The 17482-nt window shown below is 56.1% G+C and overlaps 1 protein-coding gene across 1 annotated transcript in view; it reads left to right on the forward strand.

Annotated features, from left to right (window-relative positions):
* LOC145338768 (haptoglobin-like) overlaps nt 1–17482 on the forward strand; it is an 82585-nt gene that overhangs the window by 32320 nt on the left and 32783 nt on the right. Inside the window, exon 4 of the mRNA XM_080183156.1 lies at nt 11664–11696. Within this exon, the coding sequence (XP_080039282.1) occupies nt 11664–11696 (33 nt within the window). The remainder of the gene's footprint in view (nt 1–11663; nt 11697–17482) is intronic.

Raw genomic sequence — 17482 nt, forward strand, 5'->3', positions numbered from 1 at the left:
CTCTCAATAGCTTCCACATCCTTCCTATAGTGAGGCGACCAGAACTGTGCACAGTACTCCAAGTGGGGCCTGACAAGGGTCTTATAAAGTTGCAGCATTACCTCACGACTCCGAAACTCAATCCCTCGATTAATGAAGTCCAGTACACCATACACCTTCTTGACCACATCCTCCACCTGCGAGGCCGATTTAAGAGTCCTGTGGACCCGGACCCCAAGATCCTTCTGCTCTTCAACACTGCTAAGACTCCTGCCCTTGATAGTGTACTCGTTCATCCCATTGGTCCTGCCAAAATGGACCACTACACGTTTATCCGCGTTGAAGTCCATCTGCCACTTCTCCGCCCAGTCCTGCATCCTATTTATGTCCCGCTGCAACTTCTGACATCCTTCCAGACCATCCACAACACCACCGACCTTCATGTCATCGGCGAACTTACTAACCCATCCCTCCACTTCCTCATCCAGGTCATTTATGAAAATGACAAACAGCAAGGGTCCTAGAACAGATCCCTGGGGCACTCCGCTGGTGACTGACCTCCATTCAGAAAAAGACCCATCCACAACCACTCTCTGCCTTCTGCAGGCAAGCCAGTCCTGGATCCACAAGGCCAAAGCCCCTTGGATCCCATGCCCTCTCACCTTCTCAAGAAGTCTTGCATGGGGGCCCTTATCAAACCCCTTGCTGAAGTCCATGTAAACCACATCCACCGCTCTTCCTTTGTCAATGTGTTCTGTCACATTATCGAAGAACTCAACTAGACTCGTAAGGCACGACCTGCCCTTGACAAATCCATGCTGACTATTCCTGATCATGTCAAACCTCTCCAAATGCTCGTAGATCTTGTCCCTCAGAAGCCTCTCCATCAGCTTACCAACCACTGAGGTCAGACTCACCGGTCGGTAATTTCCCGGGCTATCCCTGTTCCCTTTATTACTTATTTCTTCTCTTAACTTCTCAACTAACTCTCAATTTCTAACTCCTCTTTTAACTTAATTTTCTCTGACTTCTCACTCTGTAACTCTTCTAAACTAATAATCACAATAACGTTACTCAGTTTCAACAAACATTTTCTTTTATCGCTGTTTCTCTCATTAAAACATCTGACTCCTGGATCCCAGATCCAAAAACTCACTATAATATTCTACGTATTTCTCTAGGCATAGTCCCAGGAGAACCAGAAGTGAGTGAAAGGGTGCAGTGCCTACTAATTTAGCAATCAGTCCCTCTAAGTCAGTTAGTACCAAGAGTATGATGAACACCCCTCTCTACTCCAGAGTTGGGTTTGAGCCTTGCCTCATGGTCGACAATAGAGATCACTCTTCCCCTTGACTAGCCTCACTTCAGAATCTGCCCTTGGGATCCCAGTCCTATCTCAGCATTAGCACAAGATTCTGCCCAGAGGGGCCACTTTTTCTTCTTAATATATTCCCTGATTATTTTTTCCCATATGGGACACTTCTCTGTCTCTATACTGTTTCCTGCCATTCTATATTTATCGACAAGGGGTAGGGAGGCGATCGGACTGCGGGGTACGGCTTAACGCTATGTCCCGGTCCTAATCCCTCTGCGTTCTAATACAAACCTACAGAGTTTACCCTATCCTCCTTGTTAGTAACAATACACGCACAATAAACAATTTCCCCGAAAGCAGTTATTTGTTGAATAAGGAGTTCACACCTGTTGGCTCTGAGTTTTAAATAACCGTTCAATATAAAGTCTGTGGGGTTCGATATCGGAGCAACAAAGTTACTTCTTATCGATGCCCACCCAGGGACGCCAAATGTTGTAAAAATCAGCCTGTTTTAACCCTTATACGGTGGACAAATAACTTTGAGTGGACGTCTTATGAGTACAAACAATATTTATTTAAACCCACACAATCAATAATCACCCACCCCACCAACAATAAGTTATCTTACAGAAAATATTAGAATTCAAGTCCAATACAAGACCTTGACTGAGCTTTGCCTGAGTGACAAGTCCCCAAACAGATAGTGGCCTTTATCTCTGCACTGGTCTGGGTAGTTGTCTGCGTGGTCTGGTCCTTTAGTCTGGTGTGGTCCCCTGGCTCTGATCTTCTCCCTTTCCTCCCTTCTCAGGTGTGGGGTCTCTCTGTCGTTGTAGCTTGTCCGTGGGGGTCAGAGAGAGAGAGATTCCTGGATGTGCCGCACCCTTTATCCCCCGTTTGGTTTCACCCCCTTTTTTTGTCCGTCGCCAATCAATCGATCAGGACTTGATCACCCTGATCGATAAGAGTCCAATCAGGTGCGACCACACCGATCTCTGGGTGCGTCCCCGGGGGCCGTGTCTGTAGGTGTTAGAGGCACAGAGGTCACATACCTTCCTCCTATATATGGATTCACGGTGTCTTTATCTCTGGCACACAACCCAGTGTGACCAGAAAGTCTCTTTCATCCTGGAGATGGCCCGTATCCTGTATATTCACTCATCAGGGTTGCAGCCTGTTTGTCTGTCTTTAAACTGCAGCCTGTCGCTTTAGTTTCTTGCCCAATTGTCCCAGAGTGCTTTACAAAATGCCATTTTAGATTGCCTGTTTGGCTACAAGTTTTTTGACAGACTGGCTCAGCTCCAGAGAGCTGGCCACTGCTACCCACCTCGGGTGAGCTGTCCCCACCCCCAGTAGTACTCAGGCAGGAGTACTTATTTTGAAGGGGGGACATCCACCGGCGTGCTCTCCACCACCTGAGGTTTCCCCTCCCTGATAGTTACCCACGTGCCTTCTTCCCGTTGCCCCCCGGGTGTGACCGCTTGCCGGTCGCTCCCGTCAATTATCCCCTGGTTCTCTCTCTAATGAGCCGAGGGTCCTCGAGCTGCCTTCGCAGCTCCTTAACCTGGTTCCGTAGGGACTGGAACTCCACACACCGAGCACAGGTGTGGGTGTCTGGGGGACCAGGAGCCTCCAAGACCTCCCACGTGTTGCAGTGGCAGCAACACACTGGCCTCACACCCGGACTTGCCCCTTTTCAGGAACCCAGAGGAAAAAGTTAAAAAAAAACTGATAACTAACCTTGCCTCAGCCTTATCTCTGTGGCCCTGTGAACCAAAGCCCTTACAGCACACTCCAAAACAAAAACAAACTTCCCTGCTCTCAGTCAGAGCCTCTCTCTCTCTCTCTCTCTTTTTTTGAGGTTAGAGGAGGGGGGAGGGTGGGACACTCTACTTATGTAGAGTATCGGGATTCCTCACCGCTCTAATTTATAGTAAGGTTAAAAAAAAAACTCTACCCGAGCGCCTTAGCAACTGCTCCCCGATTTTGCAGACTCATCTGTCGATACTGAACTGTTTGCCTCTGGTGAGTTCAGTGGGGGAAGGTTCGGGAGATAAGGGATGGCAGATGCGGGAAGGGGAGGGCTGGAGACGGGAAAGAGATTGGAGGAGGGCGGCGAGGGGCGTGGAGGAGACTGGCCAGTCACTGACTCTGCAGTCACTAACTCAATGGAAAGTTCCAGATCTGGGCAGTGGGGAGGGGACACAAGAGGGAGAGAGGGTGAAAAGCGGCGGGATCTGCGCAGAGAGAGCAATTGCAAAGCACCGAGCCCAGCGGACACCCGTCTCCTCCAAGAACACCTCCGATTGCCCGCGGACGCCCAGACACAGTCTCAACATGGGGTGAGAACCCCGGGCAAGGGGAGATTTACTCTGTATCTAACCCCGTGCTGTACCTGTCCTGGGAGTGTTTGATGGGGGGACAGTGTAGAGGGAGCTTTACTCTGTATCTAACCCCGTGCTGTACCTGTCCTGGGAGTGTTTGATGGGGGACAGTGTAGAGGGAGATTTACTCTGTATCTAACCCCGTGCTGTACCTGTCCTGGGAGTGTTTGATGGGGGACAGTGTAGAGGGAGCTTTACTCTGTATCTAACCCCGTGCTGTCCCTGTCCTGGGAGAGATTGATGGGGGGACAGTGTAGAGGGAGCTTTACTCTGTATCTAACCCCGTGCTGTACCTGTCCTGGGAGTGTTTGATGCGGGGACAGTGTAGAGGGAGCTTTACTCTGTATCTAACCCCGTGCTGTCCCTGTCCTGGGAGAGATTGATGGGGGGACAGCGTAGAGGGAGCTTTACTCTGTATCTAACCCCGTGCTGTACCTGTCCTGGGAGTGTTTGATGCGGGGACAGTGTAGAGGGAGCTTCACTCTGTATCTAACCCCATGCTGTACCTGTCCTGGGAGTATTTGATGGGGGGACAGTGTAGAGGGAGATTTACTCTGCATCTAACCCCGTGCTGGACCTGTCCTGGGAGTGTTTGATGGGGGGACAGTGTAGAGGGAGCTTTACTCTGTATCTAACCCCGTGCTGTCCCTGTCCTGGGAGTGTTTGATGGGGGGACAGTGTAGAGGGAGCTTTAATCTGTATCTAACCCCGTGCTGTCCCTGTCCTGGGAGTGTTTGATGGGGGGACAGTGTAGAGGGAGCTTTAATCTGTATCTAACCCCGTGCTGTACCTGTCCTGGGAGTGTTTGATGGGGGGGACAGTGTAGAGGGAGCTTTACACTGTATCTAACCCCATGCTCTCCCTGTCCTGGGAGTTTTGATGGGTGGGACAGTGTAGAGGGAGCTTTACTCTGTATCTAACTCCGTGCTGTACCTGTCCTGGGAGTGTTTGATGGGGGACTGTGTAGAAGGAGCTTTACTCTGTATCTAACCCCGTGCTGTACCTGTCCTGGGAGTGTTTGATGGGGGGACAGTGTAGAGAGAGATTTACTCTGTATCTAACCCCGTGCTGTACCTGTCCTGGGAGAGTTTGATGGGGGGACAGTGTAGAGGGAGCTTTACTCTGTATCTAACCCCGTGCTGTACCTGTCCTGGGAGTGTTTGATGGGGACAGTGTTCCTTCTTCGCAAAGACATTGTTTATTTGGGAATAGATATTTTCTGTCTTTTATTCCTGCAGGATTTTCCGGGTCCGTTTGATGTTGCTCTGTTTGATTGGAGCATTATCACACCTCAATCCATGTGTGGGTGAGTCGCACTGTGGGCGGGCCAGTGCTGAGGGAGAACAGCACTGTGGGAGGGTCGGTACCGAGGGAGCGCCGCATTGTGGGAGGGTCAGTGTTGAGGGAGCGCTGCACTGTGGGACGATCGGTGCTGAGGGAGCACCGCACTGTGGGAAGGACAGTGCTGAGGGAGCGCCGCACTGTGGGAGGGTCAGTGCTGAGGGAGCGCCGCACTGTGGGAGGGTCAGTGCTGAGGGAGCGCCGCACTGTGGGAGGGTCAGTGCTGAGGGAGCGCCGCACTGTGGGAGGGTCAGTGCTGAGGGAGCGCCGCACTGTGGGAGGGTCAGTGCTGAGGGAGCGCCGCACTGTGGGAGGGTCAGTGCTGAGGGAGCGCCGCACTGTGGGAGGGTCAGTGTTGAGGGAGCGCCGCACTGTGGGAGGGTGCGTGCTGTGGGAGCGCCGCACTGTGAGTGGGTCGGTGCTGAGGGAGAGCTGCACTGTGGGAGTTTGTCTCCAGGATAAATGTGTTTCTGGAAAAGGTTCGGCCAGTGTTTTATTTCAATCTTGTGTTTTCAGCAGGTGTTATCGTTGAGCCCAGGGGGCACCATGTCGGTGAGTGTTTTTACGATGTTAGTTCCTCGGGGCTCTGTGGAGATCTTGATGTGTATCTGAATAAGGGTGGTTCATGTTGGATTCGCAGTGCTGAGGGAGCGCCTCACTTTGGGAGGGTCAGTGCTGAGGGAGCGCCGCACTGTGGGAGGGTCAGTGCTGAGGGACAGTCGCACTGTTGGAGGGTGAGTGCTGAGGGGCAGTCGCACTGTTGGAGGGTTAGTGCAGAGGGAGCACCGCACTGTGGGAGGGTCAGTGCTGAGGGAGCGCCGCACTGTGGGAGGGTCGGTGCTGAGGGTGCTCTGCACTGTGGGAGGGTCGGTGCTGAGGGAGAGCCGCACTGTGGGAGGGTCAGTGCTGAGGGAGCACCGCACTGTGGGAGGGTCGGTGCTGAGGGAGCCCCGCACTGTGGGAGGGTCAGTGCTGACGGAGCCCCGCACTGTGGGAGGGTCGGTGCTGAGGGAGCGCCGCACTGTGGGAGGGTCGGTGCTGAGTGAGAGCCGGACTGTGGCAGGGTCGGTGCTGAGGGAGTGCCGCACTGCGCGAGGGTCAGTGCTGAGGGAGCGCCGCACTGTGGGAGGGTCAGTGCTGAGGGAGCACTGCACTGTGGGAGGGTCTGTGCTGAGGGAGCGCCGCACTGTGGGAGGGTCGGTGCTGACTGAGTGCCGCACTATGGGAGTTTTCTACAGGATAAGTTTGTTCCTGGAACAGGTTCTAACAATGTTTTATTTCAATCTGTTGTTTTAACCAGGTTCCACGATTGAGCCCAGGGGGCACCATGTCGGTGAGTGTTTTTACGATGTTAGTTACTCTGGGCTCTGAGGAGATCTTGATGTGTATCTGAATAAGGGTGGTTTATGTTGGATTCGCAGTGCTGAGGGTGTGCCTCACTGTGGGAGGGTCAGTGCTGAGGGAGCGCCTCACTGTGGGAGGGTCAGTGCTGAGGGAGCACCGCACTGTGGGAGGGTCAGTGCTGAGGGAGCACCGCACTGTGGGAGGGTCAGTGCTGAGGGAGCACCGCACTGTGGGAGGGTCATTGCTGAGGGAGCGCCGCACTGTGGGAGGGTCAGTGCTGAGGGAGCTCCGCACAATAGGAGGGTTAGTGCTGAGGAAGTGCCGCACTGTGGGAGGGTCAGTGCTGAGGGAGTGCCGCACTGTGGGAGGGTCAGTGCTGAGGGAGCGCCGCACTGTGGGAGGGTCAGTGCTGAGGGAGCGCCGCACTGTGGGAGGGTCAGTGCTGAGGGAGTGCCGCACTGTGGGAGGGTTGGTGCAGAGGGAGCGCCGCACTGTGGGAGGGTCAGTGCTGAGGGAGCGCCGCACTGTGGGAGGGTCAGTGCTGAGGGACTGACGCACTGTGGGAGGTTCGGTGCTGAGGGAGCACCGCACTGTGGGAGTGTCAGTGCTGAGGGAGCGCCGCACTGTGGGAGGGTCAGTGCTGAGGGAGCACCGCACTGTGGGAGGGTCAGTGCTGAGGGAGCACCGCACTGTGGGAGGGTCAGTGCTGAGGGAGCGCCGCACTGTGGGAGGGTCAGTGCTGAGGGAGCGCCGCACAATAGGAGGGTTAGTGCTGAGGGAGTGCCGCACTGTGGGAGGGTCAGTGCTGAGGGAGTGCCGCACTCTGGGAGGGTCAGAGCTGAGGGAGCACCGCACTGTGGGAGGGTCAGTGCTGAGGGAGTGCCGCACTGTGGGAGGGTCAGTGCTGAGGGAGTGCCGCACGTGGGAGGGTCAGTGCTGAGTGAGTTCCGCACTGTGGGAGTTTGTCTACAGGATAAGTTTGTTCCTGGAACAGGTTCTAACAATGTTTTACGTCAATCTTTTGTTTTAACCAGGTTCCACGATTGAGCCCACGGGGCACCATGTCGGAGAGTGTTTTTACGATGTTAGTTATTCTGGGCTCTGAGGAGATCTTGATGTGTGTCTGAATAAGGGTGGTTTATGTTGGATTCGCAGTGCTGAGGGAGCGCCACACTGTGGGAGGGTCAATGCTGAGGGAGCGCCTCACTGTGGGAGGGTCAATGCTGAGGGAGCGCCTCACTGTGGGAGGGTCAGTGCTGAGGGAGCACCGCACTGTGGGAGGGTCAGTGCTGAGGGAGCACCGCACTGTGGGAGGGTCAGTGCTGAGGGAGCACCGCACTGTGGGAGAGTCAGTGCTGAGGGAGCGCCTCACTGTGGGAGGGTCAGTGCTGAGGGAGCGCCTCACTGTGGAGGGTCAGTGCTGAGGGAGCGCCGCACTGTGGGAGTGTCAGTGCTGAGGGAGTGCCACACTGTGGGATGGTCAGTGCTGAGGGAGCACCGCACTGTGAGAGGGTCGGTGCAGAGGGAGCGCCGCACTGTGGGAGGGTCAGTGCTGAGGGAGCACTGCACTGTGGGAGGGTCAGTGCTGAGGGAGCACTGCACTGTGGGAGGGTCAGTGCTGAGGGAGTGCCGCACTGTGGGAGGGTCAGTGCTGAGGGAGTGCCGCACTGTGGGAGGGTCAGTGCTGAGGGAGTGCCACACTGTGGGATGGTCAGTGCTGAGGGAGCACCGCACTGTGAGAGGGTCGGTGCAGAGGGAGCGCCGCACTGTGGGAGGGTCAGTGCTGAGGGAGCACTGCACTGTGGGAGGGTCAGTGCTGAGGGAGCACTGCACTGTGGGAGGGTCTGTGCTGAGGGAGCGCCGCACTGTGGGAGGGTCAGTGCTGAGGGAGCGCCGCACTGTGGGAGGGTCAGTGCTGAGGGAGCGCCGCACTGTGGGAGGGTCAGTGCTGAGGGAGCGCCGCACTGTGGGAGGGTCAGTGCTGAGGGAGCGCCGCACTGTGGGAGGGTTAGTGCTTAGGGAGCACCGCACTCTGGGAGGGTCAGTGCTGAGGGAGCGCCGCACTGTGGGATGGTCAGTGCTTAGGGAGCACCGCACTGTGGGAGGGTCAGTGCTGAGGGAGCGCCGCACTGTGGGTGGGTCAGTGCTGAGGGACCGCCGCACTGTGGTAGGGTCAGTGCTGAGGGAGCGTTGCACTGTGGGAGGGTCAGTGCTGAGGGAGCACCGCACTGTGGGAGGGTCAGTGCTGAGGGAGTGCTGCACTGTTGGAGGGTCAGTGCAGAGGGATCGCCGCACTGTGTGAGTGTCAGTGCTGAGGGAGCGCCGCACTGTGGGAGGGTCAGTGCTGACGGATTGCCGCACTGTGGGAGGGTCAGTGCTGAGGGAGCGCCGCACGGTGTGAGGGTCAGTGGTGAGGGAGCACCTCACTGTGGGAGGGTCAGTGTTGAGGGAGTGCCGCACTGTGGGAGGGTCAGTGCTGAGGGAGCACCGCACCGTGAGAGGGTCCATGCTGAGGGAGTGCCGCACTGTGAGAGGGTCGGTGCAGAGGGAGCGCCGCACTGCGCGAGGGTCAGTGCTGAGGGAGCACTGCACTGTGGGAGGGTCAGTGCTGAGGGAGCACTGCACTGTGGGAGGGTCTGTGCTGAGGGAGCGCCGCACTGTGGGAGGGTCAGTGCTGAGGGAGCGCCGCACTGTGGGAGGGTCAGTGCTGAGGGAGCGCCGCACTGTGGGAGGGTCAGTGCTGAGGGAGTGCCGCACTGTGGGAGGGTCAGTGCTGAGGGAGCGCTGCACTGTGGGAGGGTCAGTGCTGAGGGAGCACCGCACAGTGGGAGGGTCAGTGCTGAGGGAGCGCCGTACTGTGGGAGAGTCAGTGCTGAGGGAGCGCCGCACTGTGGGAGGGTCAGTGCTGAGGGAGCGCCCAACTGTGGGAGGGTCAGTGCTGAGGGAGCACCGCACTGTGGAAGGGTCAGTGCTGAGGGAGCGCCGCACTGTGGGAGGGTCAGTGCTAAGGGAGCACCGCACTGTGGGAGGGTCAGTGCTGAGGGAGCGCCGCACTGTGGGAGGGTCAGTGCTGAGGGAGCGCCGCACTGTGGGAGGGTCAGTGCAGAGGGAGCGCCGCACATTGGGAGGGTCAGTGCTGAGGGAGCTCCGCACTGTGGGAGGGTTTGTGCTAAGGGAGCACCGCACTGTGGGAGGGTCAGTGCTGAGGGAGCGCCGCACTGTGAGAGGGTCAGTGCTGAGGGAGCGCCGCACTGTGGGATGGTCAGTGCTGAGGGAGCGCCGCACTTTGGGAGGGTCGGTGCTGAGGGAGCGCCGCACTGTGGAAGGGTCAGTGCTGAGGGAGCGCCGCACTGTGGGAGGGTTAGTGCTTAGGGAGCACCGCACTGTGGGAGGGTCAGTGTTGAGGGAGCGCCGCACTGTGGGAGGGTCAGTGCTGAGGGAGCGCCGCACTGTGGGAGGGTCAGTGCTGAGGGAGCGCCGCACTGTGGGAGGGTTAGTGCTTAGGGAGCACCGCACTCTGGGAGGGCCAGTGCTGAGGGAGCGCCGCACTGTGGGAGGGTCAGTGCTGAGGGAGCACCGCACAGTGGGAGGGTCAGTGCTGAGGGAGCGCCCTACTGTGGGAGGGTCAGTGCTGAGGGAGCGCCGCACTGTGGGTGACTCAGTGCTGAGGGAGCGCTGCACTGTGGGAGGGTCAGTGCTGAGGGAGCACCGCACAGTGGGACGGTCAGTGCTGAGGGAGCGCCCTACAGTGGGAGGGTCAGTGCTGAGGGAGCGCCCTACTGTGGGAGGGTCAGTGCTGAGGGAGCGCCGCACTGTGGGTGACACAGTGCTGAGGGAGCACCGCACTGTGGGACGGTCAGTGCTGAGGGAGCACCGCACTGTGAGAGGGTCAGTGCTGAGGGAGCACCGCACTGTGGAAGGGTCAGTGCTGAGGGAGCGCCGCACTGTGGGAGGGTCAGTGCTAAGGGAGCACCGCACTGTGGGAGGGTCAATGCTGAGGGAGCGCCGCACTGTGGGAGGGTCAGTGCTGAGGGAGCACCGCACTGTGGGAGGGTCAGTGCTGAGGGAGCGCCGCACGGTGGGAGGGTCAGTGCTGAGGGAGCGCCGCACTGTGGGAATTTGTCTCCAGGATTTGGTCATACCTGGCACATGTTCTAACAATGTTTTAGTTCAATCTTTTGTTTTCACCAGGTTTGAACACTGATGCCAGGGGGCACCATCTCAGTGAGTGTTTTTGCAATATTTCTTGCTCTGGGCTCTGAGTGGATCCTGATGTGTATCTGAATTCGGGTGGATTATATTGGATTGGCAGTGCTGAGGGAGCGCCGCACTGTGGGAGGGTCAGTGCTGAGGGAGCACAGCACTGTGGGAGGGTCAGTGCTGAGGGAGCGCCGCACTGTGGGAGGGTCAGTGCTGAGGGAGCACCGCACTGTGGGAGGGTCAGTGCTGAGGGAGCGCCGCACTGTGGGAGGGTCAGTGCTGAGGGAGCACCGCACTGTGGGAGGGTCAGTACTGAGGGAGCGCCGCACTGTGGGAGGGTCGGTGCTGAGGGAGTGCCGCACTGTGGGAGGGTCAGTGCTGAGGGAGTGCCGCACTGTGGGAGGGTCGGTGCTGAGGGAGCACCGCACTGTGGGAGGGTCGGTGCTGAGGGAGCGCCGCACTGCGGGAGTGTCGGTGCTGAGGGAGCGCCACACTGTGGGAGGGTCAGTGCTGAGTGAGTGCTGCACTGTGGGAGGGTCGGAGCTGAGGGAGCGCCGCACTGTGGGAGGGTCATTGCTGAGGGAGCGCCGCACAGTGGGAGGGTCAGTGCTGAGGGAGTGCCGCACAGTGGGAGGGTCAGTGCTGAGGGAGTGCCACACTGTTGGAGGGTCGGAGCTGAGGGAGCGCCGCACTGTGGGAGGGTCAGTGCTGAGGGAGTGCCGCACTGTGGGAGGGTCAGTGCTGAGGGAGCGCCGCACTGTGGGAGGGTCAGTGCTGAGGGAGCGCTGCACTGTGGGAGGGCCGATGCTGACGGAGCGCCGCACTGTGGGATGGCCAGTGCTGTGGGTGTGCCGCACTGTGGGAGGGTCGGTGCTGAGGGAACGCCGCACTGTGGGAGGGTTGGTGTTGATGGAGCGCCGCAGTGTGGGAGGGTCAGTGTTGAGGGAGCGCCGCAGTGTGGGAGGGTCAGTGTTGAGGGAGCGCCGCACTGTGGGAGGGTCAGTGCTGAGGGTGCGCCGCACTGTGGGAATAACTTCCCAGGGAAGGGTGGATTTTGGGAACTGGGTCTAACAGTGTTTTATTTCCATCTATTTTTTATCCAGCTGATGAAGCTGAGGATATCACACACAAGGATGGTGAGTGTGTTTGCAATGTTTCGTATTCTGGGCTCTCTGGAGATCTGGCTTTGCAGAATGAACCTGGACAAGTGTCGGATCTCTCTGTGGGGGAGTATTTGGGGAATAGTGATCATAACTCTGTCGCCTTCACACTCGCACGAGGGAACTGGGACCAAGCTATCTTGGGAAGTTTTCACCTGGAGTGAGGGAAATATGAAGCCATCAGGCAGGAAATTCGAGGCGGAAATTGCTGCACTGTGGGAGGGTCAGTGCTGAGGGAGCGCCGCACTGTGGGAGGGTCAGTGCTGAGGGAGCGCCGCACTGTGTGAGGGTCAGTGCTGAGGGAACGCCGCACTGTGGGAGGGTCAGTGCTGAGGGAGCGCCGCACTGTGGGAGGGTCGGTGCTGAGTTAGCGCCGCACTGTGGGAGGGTCAGTGCTGAGGGAGCGCCGCACTGTGGGAGGGTCGGTGCTGAGTTAGCGCCGCACTGTGGGAGGGTCAGTGCTGAGGGAGCCCCGCACTGTGGGAGGGTCGGTGCTGAGTTAGCGCCGCACTGTGGGAGTTGGCTCTCCGATAAGTTTGTTCCTGGAACAGGTTCGGCCAGTGTTTTATCTCAATCTTTTGTTTCAACCAGGTTCTATTGTTGACCCCAGGGGGCACCATGGCGGTGAGTGTTTTTACAATGTTAGTTACTCTGGGCTCTGAGGAGATCTTGATGTGTATCTGAATAAGTGTGGTCGAGGTTGGGTTCGCAGCGCTGAGGGAGCGCCGCACTGTGGGAGGGTCAGTGCTGAGGGAGGGCCGCACTGTGGGAGGGTCAGCGCTGAGGGACTGTCGCACTGTGGGAGGGTCAGTGCTGAGGGAGCGCCGCACTGTGGGAGGGTCAGTGCTGAGGGAGTGCCGTTCTGTGGAAGGATCAGTGCTGAGGGAGCGCCGCACAGCGGGAGGGTTAGTGCTGAGGGAGGGCCGCACTGCGGGTGGGTCAGTGCTGAGGGAGCGCTGCACTGTGGCAGCGTCAGTGCTGAGGGAGCGCCGCACTGTGGGAGGGTCAGTGCTGAGGGAGGGCCGCACTGTGGGTGGGTCAGTGCTGAGGGAGCGCCGCACTGTGGGAGGGTCAGTGCTGAGGGAGCGCCGCACTGTGGGAGGGTCAGTGCTGAGGGAGCGCCGCACTGTGGGAGGGTCAATGCTGAGGGAGCGCCGCACTGTGGGAGGGTCAATGCTGAGGGAGCGCCGCACTGTGGGAGGGTCAGTGCTGAGGGAGCGCCGCACTGTGGGAGGGTCAGTGCTGAGGGAGCTCTGCACTGTGGGAGGGTCAATGCTGAGGGAGCGCCGCACTGTGGGAGGGTCAGTGCTGAGGGAGCGCCGCACTGTGGGAGGGTCAGTGCTGAGGGAGCTGAGGAAATGGCAAATGGAATTTAATGTTGGCAAGTGTGAGGTGGTCCACTTTTGTAGGAAGAATGGTAGGAAGGACTATTACTTACGAGGCGAAAAACTGCAGCAGGCGACGGTGCAGAGGGACCTCGGGGTCCTTGTGCATGAGTCGCAAAATCCCAGCTTGCAGGTGCAGCAGGTGGTCAGGAAGGCGAATGGGATGCTGGCCTTCATAGCGAGGGGGATTGAATATAAAAGTAGGGAGGTCTTGCTGCAGCTGTATAGGGCACTGGTGAGGCCGCAGCTGGAGTACTGTGTGCAGTTTTGGGCGCCGCACTTACGCAAGGATATTTTGGCCTTGGAGGGAGTGCAGAGGAGGTTTACTAGGCTGATACTGGAGTTGAAGGGGTTGAGCTATGAGGAGAGGCTGAATAAACTAGGCTTGTACTCGTTAGAGTTTAGAAGAATGAGGGGAGATCTCATTGAGACGTATAAGATGATGAATGGGATGGATAGGATAGAGGTGGAAAGACTCTTCCCGCTCAGAAAGGACAGTAGGACTAGGGGGCACAGCCTCAAGATAAAGGGGGGGTGGTTTAGAACGGAGTTGAGGAGGAACTTCTTCACTCAAAGGGTGGTGAATCTCTGCCCGTTGAAGTGGCGGAGGCTGCCTCGCTAAATATTTTTAAGAAGCGGGTTGATGGGTTTTTGATAAGAGAGGGGATTAAGGGTTATGGGGAGAGGGTGGGAAAGTGGAACTGAGCCACGACAGATCAGCCATGATCTTATTGAATGGCGGGGCAGGCTCGAAGGGCTGGATGGCTGACTCCTGCTCCTATTTCTTATGTTCTTATGAGCTCTGCACTGTGGGAGGGTCAGTGCTGAGGGAGCTCTGCACTGTGGGAGGGTCAATGCTGAGGGAGCGCCGCACTGTAGGAGTGTGAGTGCTGAGGGAGCGCCGCACTGTGGGAGGGTCAGTGCTGAGGGAGCACCGCACTGTGGGAGGGTCAGTGCTGAGGGAACGCTGCACTGTGGGAGTTTATCTCCAGGATAAGTTTGTTCCTGGAACTGGTTCGGCCAGTGTTTTATTTCAATCTTTTGTTTTAACCTGGTGCTACCATTGAGCCCAGGGGGCACCATGACGGTGAGTGTTTTTACGATGTTAGTTACTCTGGGCTCTGTGGAGATCTTGATGTGTATCTGAATAAGGGTGGTTCATGTTGGATTCGCAGTGAACAAAGAACAAAGAACAACACAGCACGGGAAACAGGCCCTTCGGCCCAACGAGCCCGCGCCTCCGTCCCACTGTCTCAGTGACCTATTCATGATTTTAGCCTACGCCTAATGTGCGAGGATCAGGGAGGTCCAATTTAGGGACAATTTGTTACCCAATCAATCAGCCTAAAAGCACATCTTTGGGGATGTGGGAGGAAACCGGAGCACCCGGAGGAAACCCACGCAACCACGGGGAGTACGTGCAAACTCCCACAGACACAGGCCCAAATCCATGTGTCCGCACAGCAACAGAGATAGTCTCTGAGCTGTCATGTTGCCCTCGAGATGGTCCAGTTTAAGCACACTAACGACATGAAGCAATAGGCAACTCCCGAAGCAACGTCCAAGAGCAGCCCACTACAACCTGCCGCATGCATGCCCCTTGCTGGACTTAAATGCCTGTGGAGACAAAAAAAATTCATTATTAAACAGGCAAAGACTAACATCCCTGAGGCAAAACGTATTCCCAAGCCTACAATGTTTAGTAAGGCCTACTATATCCCCCTATATGTAGCCCGCTCATATGGCTGTCTAAGTGACTCTTGAACAACCCTAGCGTGCCTGCTTCCACCACCTTACTCGGCAGTGCATTCCACACCCCCACTACCCTTTGCGTGAAAAACTGCCCTCTAATATTTGTCTTATACCTAGCCCCCCTCACCGTAAGCCCGTGACCCCTCGTTCTATCCATTTCTAATAGCGGAAAAAGCTTACCACCATTTACTCTATCTATCCCCTTCATAATCTTATAAACCTCTATTAGATCCCCCCTCAGCCGACGTCTCTCAAGGGAAAACAGCCCAAGTTCATTCAATCTTTCCTCGTAAGACAGCCCTTCCATACCAGACAGCATCCTGGTAAATCTCCTCTGCACTCTCTCCAGGATCTCTACATCCTTCCGGTAGTACGGCGACCAGAACTGGACGCAGTACTCCAAGTGAGGCCTAACCAACGTTCTATACAACTGCAACATCAGACTCCTACTCTTATATTCTATACCTCTTCCTATGAAGGCTAACATACCATACGCTTTCCTCATCACATTCTGCACCTGTACCGACACCTTCAGGGACTTGTGCACTTGCACCCCCAGGTCTCTCTGCGTATCTATACTCCGGATAGTTCTACCTTTTATCGTATAACTCCCCTCCACATTATTCCGGCCAAAGTGCATCACCTCGCATTTCTCCGGATTAAATTCCATTTGCCATCTATCTGCCCAATCTACCAGCCTGTCTATGTCCTGTTGCATTGCCAGGCACTGCTCCTCAGTACCCGCCAATCCAACCATCTTAGTGTCATCAGCAAATTTGCTGATCACACCACCTACCCCCTCTTCCAAGTCATTAATATATACCACAAATAGAAGAGGTCCAAGTACCGAGCCCTGCGGCACACCACTGGTGACAGGTCTCCAACTGGAAAAGGAGCCTTCCACTACTACTCGCTGTCTCCTCCTCCCAAGCCAGTTCTCCACCCATCTACATACCTGGCCTTGTATCCCATGAGCCTTCACCTTTTCTATCAGCCTACCATGAGGGACCTTGTCAAACGCCTTACTGAAATCCATATAGACGACATCAACGGCTTGTCCTTCGTCAACCGTTTTTGTCACCTCTTCAAAAAATTCCACTAGATTCGTAAGGCACGACCTCCCTGTAACGAAGCCATGCTGCGTATCCCTGATCAGATTGCAGCGCTCCAGATGTCCATACATCCTATCCTTGAGGATCCTCTCCATTAGCTTGCCTATAACTGAAGTCAAGCTCACCGGCCTATAATTCCCTGGGTTATCCCTCTGACCCTTCTTAAACAACGGTACTACATTTGCAATCCGCCAATCCTCTGGGACCTCACCTGTGTCCAAAGAAGAGACAAAGATTTGCGTCAGAGGCCCAGCAATTTCATCTCTCACCTCCCTTAGCTCCAACTAAATGCGTGGTTGAAGGATTGGTGTAGGGCAGGTGCCCTAACTATCCGGAGTATAGATACGCAGAGAGACCTGGGGGTGCAAGTGCACAAGTCCCTGAAGGTGTCGGTGCAGGTGCAGAATGTGATGAGGAAAGCGTATGGTATGTTAGCCTTCATAGGAAGGGGTATAGAATATAAGAGTAGGAGTCTGATGTTGCAGTTGTATAGAACGTTGGTTAGGCCTCACTTGGAGTACTGCGTCCAGTTCTGGTCGCCGTACTACCGGAAGGATGTAGAGATCCTGGAGAGAGTGCAGAGGAGATTTACCAGGATGTTGCCTGGTATGGAAGGGCTGTCTTACGAGGAAAGATTGAATGAACTTGGGCTGTTTTCCCTTGAGAGACGTCGGCTGAGGGGGGATCTAATAGAGGTTTATAAGATTATGAAGGGGATAGATAGAGTAAATGGTGGTAAGCTTTTTCCGCTATTAGAAATGGATAGAACGAGGGGTCACGGGCTAAGGGTGAGGGGGGCTAGGTATAAGACAAATATTAGAGGGCAGTTTTTCACGCAAAGGGTAGTGGGGGTGTGGAATGCACTGCCGAGTAAGGTGGTGGAAGCAGGCACGCTAGGGTTGTTTAAGAGTCACTTAGACAGCCATATGAGCGGGCTACATATAGGGGGATATAGTAGGCCTTACTAAACATTGTAGGCTTGGGAATACGTTTTTGCCTCAGGGATGTTACAGTCTTTGCCTGTTTAATAATGAATTTTTTTGTCTCCACAGGCATTTAAGTCCAGCAAGGGGCATGCATGCGGCAGGTTGTAGTGGGCTGCTCTTGGATGTTGCTTCGGGAGTTGCCTATTGCTTCTTGTCGTTAGTGTGCTTAAACTGGACCATCTTGAGGGCAACATGACAGCTCAGAGACTATCTCTGTTGCTGTGCGGACACATGGATTTGGGCCTGTGTCTGTGGGAGTTTGCACGTTCTCCCCGTGGTTGCGTGGGTTTCCTCCGGGTGCTCCGGTTTCCTCCCACATCCCAAAGATGTGCTTTTAGGCTGATTGATTGGGTACTAAATTGTCCCTAAATTGGACCTCCCTGATCCTCGCACATTAGGCGTAGGCTAAAATCATGAATAGGTCACTGAGACAGTGGGACGGCGGCGCGGGCTCGTTGGGCCGAAGGGCCTGTTTCCCGTGCTGTGTTGTTCTTTGTTCTTTGTTCTTTGTATCCCCACACTGTAGG

The sequence above is a fragment of the Carcharhinus amblyrhynchos genome, unplaced genomic scaffold (genome assembly GCF_965287045.1).
Source record: "Carcharhinus amblyrhynchos unplaced genomic scaffold, sCarAmb.v2.hapA chromosome_167, whole genome shotgun sequence".
Lineage (NCBI taxonomy): Eukaryota > Metazoa > Chordata > Chondrichthyes > Carcharhiniformes > Carcharhinidae > Carcharhinus > Carcharhinus amblyrhynchos.